Below are 14,011 nucleotides of genomic sequence, written 5' to 3' on the forward strand. Positions count from 1 at the left end.
TTTTTTATAGTGAAAAAAGAAAAAATATCTGCGGCCTCCACACATCGGGTAAATAGGCAAAAAAAAAAAAAAGTGGTGTAACACAAGTTTTTTATTTACTATTATTATACATTGGAAAAAATGAGGGTGAATATATGAACGTGAGGGATGGGATGGGTGATGGAAAGGGTGACTTTATTCTTCAATGTCACTATCGCTGATATTATCATCTTCATCTTCTGTATTTAAATCGTCTTCTTCTTCACCAAACATCTCACCCTAAAATATGGAAATGATAAATATCTCTATTTTCGTAACTGAACATTCCTAAATAATTACCTCTTCATCGTCCATATCCATCAAATCATCATCAGAGTCATCAAGATCGTCGTCAGAGTCAGCATCGTCTTCAGCAGCATCTTCCTCATCACTATCACTAAACACTTGTGCATCCGACTCATCATCCGAATCGTCCTTTCTATTACGAGCATCAATTTGATTTTGAATAAGATCTAAGCGACCGTGCATAGCCAACAACTTGGGATATACAGTTAAACGATTATTCAGCTCCTTGTATAAACTAGATAATCTTTCAACCACTTCAGGCAGCGTCATGAAATAGGCTGTGTGAATTAAGAGCAAAGTCTTGATCCATTCTGTCAACTCAGTATCACGTGCCTGTTGCGCATCAAATTTCTCCAACAACTCTTGAAGCAAAGGTAAAACATGGTCAAGCGGTAATCGACGTACTTTGTTGCGAATCTCCTCGTTTGTGTTGCACTCGGCCTTTAACTCAGCCCAGTGCTGGATATCCTTGACAAAGTCATTGTTCATTCCAGATCGAATCACACTGAATTTACTGTGATCAGCAGGATCGCTGTGGTTGACAATCGTGATGTTCTCGCTTTCAACATGGGCGTTGGTTAAAGAGGCTCTTCTTGTGACAGCAGCACTAGCTGATTTGGTTCCTTTCTTACCCATTGGGAATAATAATGTAAAGAGATTAACCTATTAATTATATGGCACATTGCAAGGTAAAAAAAAAAAAAAAAAAAAGTACAATCAAAAGTCACAATCCATGACTGCTGAAATAAATGCATTACACACGGATTTCTGTTTGGGCAAATAAATAATGTTGCATACTTATTTACCTTGTCTTGTAACAGTTTTATCCTGAAGGAAGGAAAAAAAACAAGATAAAGATCATGCGATACTTACTTATGCATTTTCTTATCTTTCTGGGTCTTGGATAGAATTCTGTAGCATAGTATAAGTAGACTGAGAAAAGGTCTTCCAGAATGACTGACTCACAATACTAAAGGATGTCACCGCGGGAAGGGCGTAGTTTGCTCTAACAAAAAGAGTTTTTAGAGGAGCCTAACAAAACGAAACTATATATATACCGCATATTGCAGAATAATGCTAAATATTTGGTTGGCTCTTTAGTCGAATATTTCGGTAACCTTACTGAGCAAGATGGCTTTACGTAAATAGATGTCAACAACAAAAAAGCCAAGCTTTTTAATTTCGGAGCTTGTGGGTGCTTTCGGACCGCTCCAAATACGGTTGAAATATCACAAGCTGACCATTATTATTCATGATACAAGATCACATATATTAATAGTATAATATATAAGCACCACCAAACATTTGAATTAGACAGGGTTGATATAGTCACTATATATCTGTCTTTTCAAGGAATAGAAAAAACTATTGGTGTGTATTCATCTCTGTCACTTATTTAACATTCTAAGCGATGCGAGGTTTCAAATTCAGCGCTACATTGATCAATAAGAATCCTTTACAAATTTTAAAGAATCCATCAGAGTCCAATTAACTATGTCATATCATTTTCATTTTTACGTAAAAAGTAGTTTATTATAAGAAGAGAAAATTTAAAAGTAATTGATAAAAAGGAGAAATGAAAAAAAAAACTAGAATCTCTATTTTATCTCAGTAGGAAGGGTATTGATCATTTAAAAGAAATCCCATTTTCAATTATTAAAAATACAAAAACAAAAAAAGGGGAAAAACTAGTATTGGATTTTTTCGCTATCAACGACAACACTTGCACGTTGTTCTAAAGCAGTTTCTTGTTCTAAAGCAGCCGCAGCATCGCGGGCCTTTCTGGCTTGCTTTCTCTCACGGGCCTTCAAAATACCGGCATCTTGATATCCGGGAATCCAGCCCCAGAGTTTACGACCGATCCAAGGCTTTTTGACACGCACAAACCAGATAGGAATAGCCAAAAGCCCCACAATAATACAAATAATATACTGGTACACACCTTCAGAGCCGGCATCAATCAATGGTGCAATAACAAGATAGATATCGATCAGTACAAAGAACATGGCTAACGGAAGCCAGATCTTGAAAGGACGGTGCATATTCTTTGTGCTCTTCTTAAATCGCATCAAGATCAAACCGAAAATAGCAATACCATAGAATAACCAACCCGTGAAACTGTACATGTTGGCAAGATATGTGAAATCACCAGGAATACTCCAGATCGTAGCAATTACACCAACGAGGACAAGAGCCCGAATAGGTGTATCACGCTTTTCATCCAACTTACCAAAAAAGGGAGGCATATACACACTATCTTCATTGGCGGCAGCCATAATGAGACGAGAGGCGGCCCAGACATTACCGTTCACTGCACCAAATGTAGAGAAGATAACCATGAGGGCAAAGAAATAGGCACCTCCCTTTCCCATGGCAACCATACCCAACTGCATAGCAACAGTGGTGGAAGTAGAGACAGTATCAACGGGAAGAGTAGCAAAGTAAGCAATGTTACCCAAAATATATACAATAGTAACAATGGTACATGAGATGGTGATAGCAAGAGGAAGAATACGCTTAGGGTTCTTGACTTCGGCAATACCATAATTTAAGTTGTTCCAACCGTTGTAAGAGAAAAGAGCCATATACATGGCAGTACCGTAATCAAGCGCATTGGAAGAACTGTTATCAAAGGCATGTTGGAAATTCTGAACATTGCCTTTACCGATCCAAACCCAACCAATAATGATAATCATAACAAGAGCTAATAATTTGGCGGCCGTAAAGACGTTGGCAATCATGGCACCGGCCTTTCTTCCGAACGCGTTAAAGAGAACAACTACCCAGATACAACCGATAGTTACAAGCTTCAAGGCGTAACTAGGCATGTTGGCCTTAGCAGCGGCGGGGTTCTCGGGATCGAAGTAAGCCATTTCCATAATATACTGAGCAAAGACGGTGGCGATAGAAGCAGTACCAATAGGATTGGTTAATAAAAGATTGGCCCAACTGAATGTCAAACCGGCGCAAAGGCCGTATGCATATTTCAAGTATTGATATTCACCACCTGATTTAGTGATCATAGTACCTAACTCAGCATAACAGAGGGCACCGATCATACTGAGGATACCACCAATAGCCCAAATGACAAGAGAGGCACCGACAGAGTGAACCTTTAGTGTAACAGGACCGGGTGAAGCAAAAATACCACTACCGATAATAAGACCAACAATCTGCAGAAAGAAGGAAAGAAAAAAATTTAGTTAAGAAAAGCCACCCAAAATATGTAAAATTAAAAAAAAAAAAGGAAAAAAAAAATGCAGGATTCGATCAATTTACCATATTACAACTACTAAGAAGGCCCATATGGGGTGTCACAACGGGTCCTTCATCTTCTATAGAGGAGTGACGGCTGGCTATGGAAGGTTCATATTCAATGGATGTGATGGAGTTCTTATTTTCCAAATGTCCACCAAATGAAAAGCCTGAGCTATTTGACATCTTTCCGGGAGCGTCGCCTGTATTGGCATCGAGATGTGAGGGCATATCGCTTTTAATAAATCACAGAAAATATATGTATAAAAAAAAAGAAATAAATGAAGAGAGTAAAAGGGATTTAAAAAAAAAAAGAACACAGAAACAAGAGAAAAGTCAATAGCTCTTAATTTATACTAAAAATCAAATAGTGAGACTCAATTTTAGAATGGCGAAGATACCCAGTTAAACAATTCTGGGATATCATGAAAAAAAAAAAAAAAAAACTATGAGATCAATCCAGATACTAAAGAGAAATCAGATTAGTTAAGCTGTAAATCTTTATATTTCAATGACGTCTATCAAAAGAAGCTAAAGTCGTAGCGTATACTCTATTATGAATGACGTTTTTTTTTGCATTTAATCCAAAAACGATAAGAAAGGTTTAGGGATAGGAAAAGTAGAGGCGTTTAAAAAAATATTTGATTTTGTATGGGTGTTTGTTTGATTTACTGTATGTGGGGATTAAAGAAAGATCGTCAACACATCAAACTTTATCTACGATTACATTATTTATTTCTCACGAGTTAGCAGGGCTTTTTTTATCTTTTCTTGCTTGGGTTTCCACCCCTCCAGTAATACAGAATGCTGGGTATCAAACCCAAAATAAACTTTTGCAACGAATAACCCCACAAAATTTTTAAACAAATCATCTTCTTCATAAAATACATGCTGCATTATCAAAGAATACATCCAATGTACCTAACGTAATATTATAACACGATAATGTTTAGGTAAGCCAATCAATTGGAAAGTGCTTTAGATTTTTTTTTCATTTTTTTTTTTTTTTTTTATGAAATATGTAAGACTCAATATGACTCAGATCATTTGTGCTTCTATGACTCGCAGGACATATCCGGCATCCGATATTAAAAGAATATGATTATCAGCTTATTAGGAAATTACCAGCTTTTTACAATAGATACAAATGGGTCCCACAAATGTCGATTACAATGTTTTAATATAAAAAAACTAGCAGGGCATTCACTGCTTTTGATTCAACCTGTCTCACTTGGGGGAAAAAAAAAGTAGCGTCACAAAAATGCCGCTGAAGCGGTGCTTGTAAATTCTTAGTGTTCTCACTCCCCTTCTCTCCCTCCGTTTTACCCTCAAATCAATAATGAATCCTGAACGCGCATTACCCAACCATCGACAAAGCACATTCTCTAGATCAAGCCGTCGATCGACATTTCTTGGGCGTGGCGTAAATCAAAATGGTCCTATTGTGCCTAATCCGAACAATTCAGCAGAATACAATCAAGAGCTCAAGGAAGAATATGAGAACTTAAAGATGATGAATCGCACCTTTGAAAACGTCTTGGACAATCTAAGTAAAACAAAAGATCAGCTTGCCGTGTTTAATCACACTGTCGACGTTACCAACGGATTATTGGACATTTGGATGGATGTCTTGAAAAATGCTGAAGAGATTAAATCTGTATTAAAGAATCCAAGCTGGCATGGATCCACTACATCGGTACTGTCTATTAACCTCCTAGTTCCATAAGACTTTTTTTACTGATAGCTTTTATTTTATAGGATAATGAACTAGAGAATAAAGAATCCCATATCAAGAAAAGACGCTTAAATGAATAGCCTTACCTTATTTGTACCTCTGAATTTTTTTCTATTAGTCGCATGATTGACCGTTATACTTTTGCGTAATAGCTCATAAAATGTTCTTATGCTTTGATAGCATATCCTTTTATTTAGGTTCGACGTAGAAAACTTAACATCGCGGCAGTCAAACAACTTTGAAAATGGTACAAAGGGCCTAGTGGATTAAAGCCTTTTTGTTAGAAAGACCCTAGAATTTATATGTATGGCTCTTTATTTACAATTTTGTGGGACTTTTATTTGCATTAGATGATTGTGGGACCTAAACAATATTTTCTCAAAATGGTAGCAAGGTCCTTTTGCATAAGCGGTTTAGTGACATAATCATTCATACCAGCATTGAAACAATTATCTTGAGCGGTAGATTGTATGTCAGCTTTAGAAATAGCATTAGTAAAATTATTTTTTCGTGTTTTTTTAATTAATTTCTTTTTTTACCTGTAAGTGCAATAATCGGTAAAGCAGGTATACAGTTCATTTCTTTTTCGTATCTTCGAATCATGCGTGTAGCTTCTAAACCATCGCAACCAGGCATATGGTGATCTATCCAAGCCAAGATATAATACCCGGGATCTTTCGATTTCCAAGTATCAAAGCATTCGAATCCATTATTACATTTATCCACCACAAATCCTAATTTTGCTAGCTGCTTTACAATCAGTCGCTGTGCAATAAAGTTATCTTCAGCCACGAGAATTCGTTGACCTTTAAAGATCGCTAATTCTTCCGGTAAAAACCCTTGGTTTCCTTGCGTAGAGTAAGGGGATAGCTCGACACGAAGACCTATATTCAGTCGCTTCGTAGTAGTGGCACTTACAGGGGACACAATCTCTGAGGACTTGTAATCTGCACTCTCGCTGGGTGAAACAATCGTCACCACTGGGCTCGAAAGCAGCTTGACAAGCACTGTCAAAAGCTTTGCGCGTCGTACGGGCTTGGATAATTGTGTAACCGATGGATGAAATACTTGATGAAGACGGGGTGATTCATTGCTATTTGTGATTCCTGAATTTGCAAAATGACGACGAATATTCTCTACGGTGGGTGCAATCAATAAAAGTACACGCATATTTTGAAGTTGAGGATTCTTTTCAATTGCAGCAACTAATTTGGTCATGGCTTCAGTTAAGGGGGAGTCAATAATGATACAATCATATGGAATTCCTTGCGCCGCACTTCTGAGGGCCAGCGAAATTGCATCATCCATATTGGCTCGGTTTTCTAAACGTTCGATCCAGGGTATAAATGATTCGATCATAGATTTGACTCTATCAAAGCAGACCATGAGGATACGAGGTTGACCCAATTGGGTGATTAATAAATTCATTGAACTGGCACGCGGGTCATCTGCGTTAGGTTCAGCTACAGATGCACCATTTTTTACGCGTATTTTGAATGTAAATAAGGATCCGATATCACGCGTTGATTTAACCTGAATGTCACCATGCATCAATCTCACCAGTTGAAGACAAATGGAAAGACCTAGTCCCGTTCCACCAAAGTTTCTATATATATAAATTTTAATACGACATAAAAAAAAAAATAGGGACGAAGTATCCTCATTTACCTTGTAGTTGAACCATCAACCTGACTAAATGGCAAGAATAATCCTTTGATTTCATCTTCTGTCATACCAATACCGGTATCTTGCACGGATATCTTTAAAGTGACATGATCCGGATCATTGACATCATTATCAATACCACATCGTACAACGACTTCACCGTGGTGCGTAAACTTAATCGCATTTCCGATTAAATTCATCAAAATTTGACCAATTCGATTACCATCACCATACACAATGGAAGGGACATCAGCATCAATAAAATAGGACAACTCCACATTTTTGTTGGTCGCTAACGTAATGAGCAACTCCATTCGATCCGCAATCAAATCCTCGATATAAAACAAGCCATAGTGCAGTTTTACCTTGTGCGCTTCCAACTTGGAGAAATCCAATAAATCGTCAATGATATGCAACAGCATTTCACAACTTTGTTTGGCAATCGACACAAACTCACGTTGTTCAGCGTCCAATCTTGTTTCACTTAATAACGAAATCATGCCATAGAAACCTGAAAAGGGTGTGCGCAGCTCGTGAGACATGTTGGCCAAAAAATTCGATTTCATCTTGGTGGCCCGAAGCGCTTGTTCTCGACTGGCACGTGCTTCTTCTAGTGCCTTGAGTTGGCTTTCGATCATAAGGGCGTTGGCTTTTGTGGCCTTTTGTACGGATTTAAATAGAAGAGCGTTGGTGATAGAGATACCGATCTGGTCACATAAAAGAGCCAAAACATTGGCATGCTTATTGGTGAATGTATTGAGGTTGGCTTGTAGGTACAAAACCCCCACAATTGTGCTCTTGTGCATAATTGGCATACAGATAACTGCACATTTTCTTTGGCCGTTGGAACCTGTTGCAAAACGTGAATCATCTTCCACATTTGGAATGAACAGGTTTGTGTGTGTATGAATGACATAATGGACTATTGAAGTAGTAATTTTGTCATCATCATCGCGCAGCGGGATAGGTGGTTCAAAGGTTTGACATGTGGGCTCGGTAGATCGAATAGAATAAGCCGCTATTCCAAAAAATCCTTCCTTGATAATAATAGCACCAGATTCTGCGCCCGAATTAATCATGATAATACCAATCATTTTCTTTAAAAGCTCGTCAAATGAATTCATTTCGTTTGAAATAACTACAGATACGTGAGCAACGGGATAAATATGTAACTTCATGGCGAATAATTTCAATTACCTTGAGAACTCTTGATAATGGAAGTTAAATCAACCATATCCAGAGAGAACAAAGTTTCCTCATGCACCTCTTGTGCTTCTTCTTGTGTAATTGTTGTTGCGATAGCTGTTGGAGGATTTTCATTATTGTATAATTCTTTAAGTGAGGAATCAGGAGTTGTTCCGTCACTATTGTTGTCCCACACATTTAAAACTTTATCGATTACAGTTGTTGTGCCTACAATCACATCTTCGGTTTGGACAGCCATGTCTTCAGAGCCGGACACGGATTGGGTTTTTAACTCGTCCTTATATTTCTTTTTGAGATACTCTACCTTTCCGAACGCTCCCCAGCGGGCGTAAAACTCGATGGAACGAGACAATAAGGGTATGGCCAGCATACTCAACCCACTACGCATATAATATTGTGCAGCCAATTCAAAAGTCAAACCCGAGAAAGAATACCAATTTCCTTTTAACCCGAGTTCAATGACTTCGTCGTATAATTTGAGGGTTCGAGGCATATCATTTTCCATTGTGGATACTTCTGCTTCCTGCATTTTTGTTTTAAAAAATAAAAAATTGATGAATGTTGGTTTCTGTAGGTATGGATTTTAAAGTGCAAAAAGAAATAGAAAACTTACGACAATCTTTTGATACATTCGATAATTGACTTCTGAATGATCTGCAAGTTCGCTTAGTCTTTTTCTATTCTTTTGTAATTGACAAGTGTATTTCTCTCGGATCTCTGGATCGAGACTTGGATCACGAAGCGACTCTACGACTGCTATACTATGATAGTACATAGCAATACCAACATGACGATGTCTAATATAATAAAAGAGAAAGTAAGTGAATGCAATTCATAGGGTGGTTTAGGGGGTGATTCATTACACAGCTTCATTGACTGAGTTATCGAAAATTTTAAATCCTAATTCCGAAGCTGCTTTTGTAAACCCAAAATGGAACAATAATATCATTTTAAAACTGTAATGCCTACATAAGAAGAACGAAAAAAGAGAGAGGGGGTTCAACATTTAGCATATAGATATCAAAAATACTTACCAGTTTAGAGGGTTTCCAGAGTTGATACTTTGACTTTTTAAATCTTCTACAAACGAAGGCTCATCAAAATTACTATCGGGATCATTCATTAATTTCTCGGGATCGTCAGTAGCGTTTGTCTTTCCTTGAAATACCAGAACAGATCTCCATAGTGAGATATTCAAAATCATGACATCTTTAGAGCTTCCTTTATCGCATTCTTCCATCGAATGATTTAAATGCCAATGCAATTCTGATAAATTACAGCTAGTCCAATACAGCGTACTTGCCACATGGAATAACGCCATTGATGAAAATAACTAGATCGAGAGGAGGGTTAGACATATTTCGAATGTGTGTATGTTCGTTTGTTTATTATCCGGCCATTTACCATATCTCCACCAGCAAGTGCATATTTGTAAGCACGTTGATATTGATAAATATACTCTCTCACATGAACACCGGTCCATTGGGCCAACATGGCATGATGAACAATAATTGCTCTTGCTATTTCAGAATTGCCCGCATATTTCTCACTAATAGCAACACCAAACTGACCTAATTGTGCAGCAAAAGTAAACTCGGAGGCCCGTGTGGCAGTGCAGCCTACCCAAATGAATCCACCACCACTTGCCGGAGTGTAACCATGACGAAGGGAAAGTTCGCATAACTTGAGCGCAAAGAAATCTACCAATATAGGGTTTACCCAATAAGCGCCTGTACAAGCTTCATTTAACAATGTCATAATTGCCATTTGCTTCTGATTTTGGCATGGACCCAATTTCGAAAGAATCTCAAGACCAGGCTTTGTAATACTAGGCTTGAAATCATGATAGTATTGCAATACACCTTCGTCGGTGATATTCAAATCGACGACGATCCCTAATTCTTCCAAGCCTTGCAAAATATTATGAATACCCTTTCGATATTCAGACTGCTGGAAGAAAATACGAGCCTGGATTCTCCATGCTTGAGCTCTTTCAACAGGGAAATCCTGTGTATGTTCCATAATCTGTTTTAACATGCTTTCTCGTGTATCTGCGGATATATCATGAGTAGTACTTTCATCCTCTGTATTCTTCAACCAATTCAGTTCGAGTGTTTTCATGTACAAATTGAGAGTTTCTGAAAAGAAGCTATCGGGGCCATCCACCCAACGTTGTTCAATATTTTCGTTTAAAAGAGAAATGGCGCATTCATAATAAGTAGCGGATATCTGTAATGCACCCGAAAGCGTTGCTTCGTTACCAGCACGAATCAATACATCTCGATAACATTTTGTTTTGTCAAGAAATCGAATCAAACGAGCGCTTTTTACAAAATGATCAGCAATCAAGAACACGTTGTCATCTTCCTCTACTTCTTCTTCCAGCATGAGCATTTGTCCGATTTTTAAATGCATGGTTTCGCGTTGCACTGGGTCAAGGATCAACATGGAAGCTGCTTGATAATAGCGATCATGGATGAAGTGAAAATCGTTACCGGCTTTAAATTGAACGATACCTTCACTAAGTGCAGTCTGAAGGCCCAAGATAGCCTGACTCGATCTTTTCTCTTCCTCTTCCAATCCTATCGCATCACTCTTGCTACTTGCACTACTGTTATCATCCGATGTAATATCACCCGCCATCATCAACCATTTAATTCTTCTAAAGTTAAATACATGTCCAATTAGACTTGCCCACATTAAGAAATGCTGTGAGTTTGAATCCAATGAACGTAAATGCGACACCAAATTTCTGACATCGAATAGTTCCTGGCTGTTCTTTGTATTTTCTAAATGGCCAGTCATCATCAAAATTTCGTGGTTCGAGGTCTTTTTCCCGTGTGTAGGTGAATGATTAAATAGCTTTGTAATATTGTCCAGACGAAACTTCCAATGTTTTTCAGCCCAATCAAACCAGATATCCTCTTTTCGTTTCATCGTCTTTAAAAACTGTTTAGCGTAAAATGGGTTACCTCGAGTCCAGCTGTAGATGATGTCTACAAGCGGTTGGATCACATTTAATCTGTCCTCTCGCTCTTGTGCAAGATCCGATTGAATTGTGGTGGTCCTGTGTGTATTATAGAATGTGTCAAGAACCATGTCTCGTAAGACTTCATTGCCTAATGGATAAAGTTGGATAATGGTGACAGGGTTGCCACATTTCTCAAGAATCTCAATAACTCGACGTGGTGTTTCATCTCCATCTCGGAAGGTGAGTATAACAAGCATTGTGGTACGTGATAAGATAAGTGCACTGATTAAATGAATAGACGGTTCATCTAAAAGGAAGAAGAGGATTAAGACACTCCTATTATACAAGTGTATATTTATATATGTATAAATCTACAGATACTGACCTGCCTCTTGTAGATCATCCAGGCACTAGTGGGATTAAAAAATTAATATTACTTCCTCTCATTTTTTTTGGGGGGAGGGGGAGGGAGAGGGAAAGGGGGCTTAGGCTTACCAAAGTAATCATTTTTTTTCTTGCGATACATCGTATGATGTTTAGAAAAACCTGGGAGGTACAAGAAAATTAGTCAGAGAAATGTAAGTAATTTAGTTTGTTATCTTTACTGCGTGAAATCTTGTTTCGGTGTTTAATATGGATGAAAGAGCATCATCATCGGGCACATTTACTTTTTCTCTATAATCATACAAGATGGGTCTTAATTCTGGCACCATATTTACCATTAATCTGACGTTACTGAACTGGGGACCTAAATTATCTTTTAAATCCTTATAAAATTCCCGTACGACATGTTCGGACTCGGTCAATAATTGTCTCAAGATAGAAGATAGACATCGTAGCAAGCCATTATAAGGTCTCTTTTGATTTTTGTCGAATTTAGCGGAAGCAGTATAGCCGCAATGACGAGCTTGAGCATTTAAAGTAGTGACCAATGTGGTTTTGCCTATTCCGCCTGGACCTTTCAAAACGATGACTTGGCAGCTTGAATTATCCAAGGATGTGGAAGCATTGGTCCTTAGCAATGTATCAGCTTCCTTTAATGTACTGGATTGTATATCAGTTGATTTTGCCTCGTCTATATCGTTCTCCTTGGTCTTTCTTTTCTCAACTTGATGTATAGTGTATGTGTTTTGAATAATATTGCTGATTAATTCGGTTTCCCTGTTACGTCCATATGTTCTATCGGATATTTTAAATACGGGATTCACATCACGTAAGCCCAAAGGAAAGAATACCAAGGACTGATGAAGGGAGGGATGAGACTAAGAAACCTAATATACCACAAAACTTACCTCGTCTGGATTTAGTGCAGCAACTCTTTTTTTACATTCGATTAAATCTTCTCTTAAACCATATGCGCTGTCATATCTTTCATCTACTGTCTAAAAAAAGAAGAGGTAAAAAGTTTTAATATGGTCTTGAACTTTAATTGATCGAGGTATACTTCACCTTTCTTGTTAGTTTATCAATGATTGAGCTGATAACGGGTGGAATATCTTTTCTGATGGTATGTACAAGAGGTACATTTTTTGACAGAATCGAATGAACTACATCCATAGCACTTCCTTCAAAAGGGGCTCGATCGGTCAAAATGACATAAAACATGATTCCAAGGGAGTACAAGTCTGCACGATGATCCAGAGCATTGGATGTCCGACCTGTTTGTTCTGGACTAACATAAATTAGAGAAGTCTGAAATTCTTTGGGAGAGTAAAATCGACTTGAATTAGGTTTTCTGTTCTGGACAGTCATGTCAGAGAAATAATTGGGTTCTTCGTTGAGATTATCATGTAAGTGTGGATTGAATCTGGAAGTGATTGGCACGGGAGGAAGTGGTGGAGGTGTGGGTATTAAACTATTGTTGGTGTTACTTGAGCCGTCTGTGGTAGCCATAAAAGATCGCCATCTGGAACTGGTCAAAAGTAATTCCTCATAGGAATTTAATCCGCCGCCGAAATTCCAGATCTTCACTTGTAGCTTTCCATCGGTATATCCGCATTGAAAGGCACTTGGTCTTAACTCGCCATGAACAACACCATTTTCATGTAGAAACTGAAGTGCTGAACAACATTCAATTGCAAAATCAAGAAACATGTCGAGAGAAGAGTTGATAAACCTTGGTATGCACGACTCTACAGGTACTTTCCAAAAGTCTCCAGTGTTCGTCAACTGTCCAAGTGAATAGAGGGATTGGTATTTTAACTTTTGATCTTGCTCGAAGTAAATGCAGTCTGTTTGTTTCACATTACTGTATATAATGGCTGCTAAACCATCCTGGACAAGAGAAACATATTCAGTGGCGTCGGCAATAAACTGTTCTCCACCTGCTAAGGAATGCATTCGTTTTGAAACATAAAACTCTCGTTCTAAACGTACTGAGTGGGGTGAAACTTTGGCCAGTACAACAATACCGTCACTGTGTCTGATTATTTATTTAGTAAAACTCCACACAACAAAATTTTATGTACCTTTTTCCAAGACAGACAGCAATCAATCCACCTGCTCCTGCCAACTCTTTTGCTTTTCCAAATGTATAATTGGGTATTCTTACTTCTAATGTGGTATAATTGACATTAAAATTACCAGGGGCTGGAGCCCTAGGAAGAGGTCGATCTATTGATATTTTGGACGATGTGTGCGACTTTGCTGTCGGCATAACCTTTCCTGCCTTCTTTTCCTTGTACTGGTTTATACGATGAAAAGTCATTTTAATATTTGAAAAAAAAAAAGGGGGAAAGGGGAAAGAAGAATTATGAATAAGAAGAAAAAAAAAAAGGTAAAATAGAAAACAAGAAATAAAAAAATACATCATTTACAAAAAAAAAAAAAAAAAGGTCTAATCCGATTTGGGGTGG

General features: G+C 37.9%; 4 protein-coding genes across 4 annotated transcripts; 1 reads left to right on the forward strand and 3 right to left on the reverse strand.

The window, feature by feature from the left end:
- Positions 1-33: 33 nt before the first annotated feature.
- On the reverse strand, positions 34-1,060 carry EV154DRAFT_606993 (uncharacterized protein). The gene is made up of 2 exons (XM_051607581.1): positions 319-1,060; positions 34-258 (listed from the first exon to the last, which is right to left on the reverse strand). Exons 1-2 carry the CDS (start codon positions 958-960, stop codon positions 175-177), a joined length of 726 nt encoding a protein of 241 aa, XP_051451951.1. The 5' UTR covers positions 961-1,060; the 3' UTR covers positions 34-174.
- A 952-nt stretch (positions 1,061-2,012) lies between these two features.
- EV154DRAFT_430446 (amino acid permease-domain-containing protein) lies at positions 2,013-3,765 on the reverse strand (the record flags this gene model as incomplete). The annotated part of the gene is made up of 2 exons (XM_051596539.1): positions 2,013-3,497; positions 3,604-3,765. The coding sequence occupies 2 exons, from the start codon at positions 3,763-3,765 to the stop codon at positions 2,013-2,015; spliced, it is 1,647 nt and encodes a 548-aa protein (XP_051451952.1).
- Positions 3,766-4,715: 950 nt separating this feature from the next.
- EV154DRAFT_527329 (uncharacterized protein) lies at positions 4,716-5,357 on the forward strand. Its single transcript, XM_051603476.1, has one exon. The coding sequence runs from the start codon at positions 4,919-4,921 to the stop codon at positions 5,303-5,305; it is 387 nt and encodes a 128-aa protein (XP_051451953.1). The 5' UTR covers positions 4,716-4,918; the 3' UTR covers positions 5,306-5,357.
- Positions 5,358-5,660: 303 nt separating this feature from the next.
- On the reverse strand, positions 5,661-13,863 carry EV154DRAFT_486946 (uncharacterized protein; the record flags this gene model as incomplete). Its single annotated transcript, XM_051598910.1, has 14 exons — positions 5,661-5,791; positions 5,854-6,920; positions 6,983-8,117; positions 8,177-8,708; positions 8,799-8,982; positions 9,049-9,150; positions 9,220-9,518; positions 9,590-11,463; positions 11,542-11,566; positions 11,652-11,702; positions 11,762-12,397; positions 12,449-12,538; positions 12,606-13,578; positions 13,625-13,863. The coding sequence occupies 14 exons, from the start codon at positions 13,861-13,863 to the stop codon at positions 5,661-5,663; spliced, it is 7,338 nt and encodes a 2,445-aa protein (XP_051451954.1).
- Positions 13,864-14,011: the final 148 nt, after the last annotated feature.

Source organism: Mucor mucedo (genome assembly GCF_025094135.1).
Source record: "Mucor mucedo strain NRRL 3635 chromosome Unknown EV154scaffold_163, whole genome shotgun sequence".
NCBI lineage: Eukaryota > Fungi > Mucoromycota > Mucoromycetes > Mucorales > Mucoraceae > Mucor > Mucor mucedo.

Excerpts from the sequence above, each read along its gene's own strand:
- EV154DRAFT_606993 (XM_051607581.1), bottom strand. The coding sequence starts at position 960 with ATGGGTAAGAAAGGAACCAAATCAGCTAGTGCTGCTGTCACAAGAAGA. Across the intron at positions 259-318 it reads TGGATATGGACGATGAAGAG|GGTGAGATGTTTGGTGAAGA; the intron begins GTAATTATTTAG and ends TCCATATTTTAG.
- EV154DRAFT_527329 (XM_051603476.1), top strand. The coding sequence starts at position 4,919 with ATGAATCCTGAACGCGCATTACCCAACCATCGACAAAGCACATTCTCT.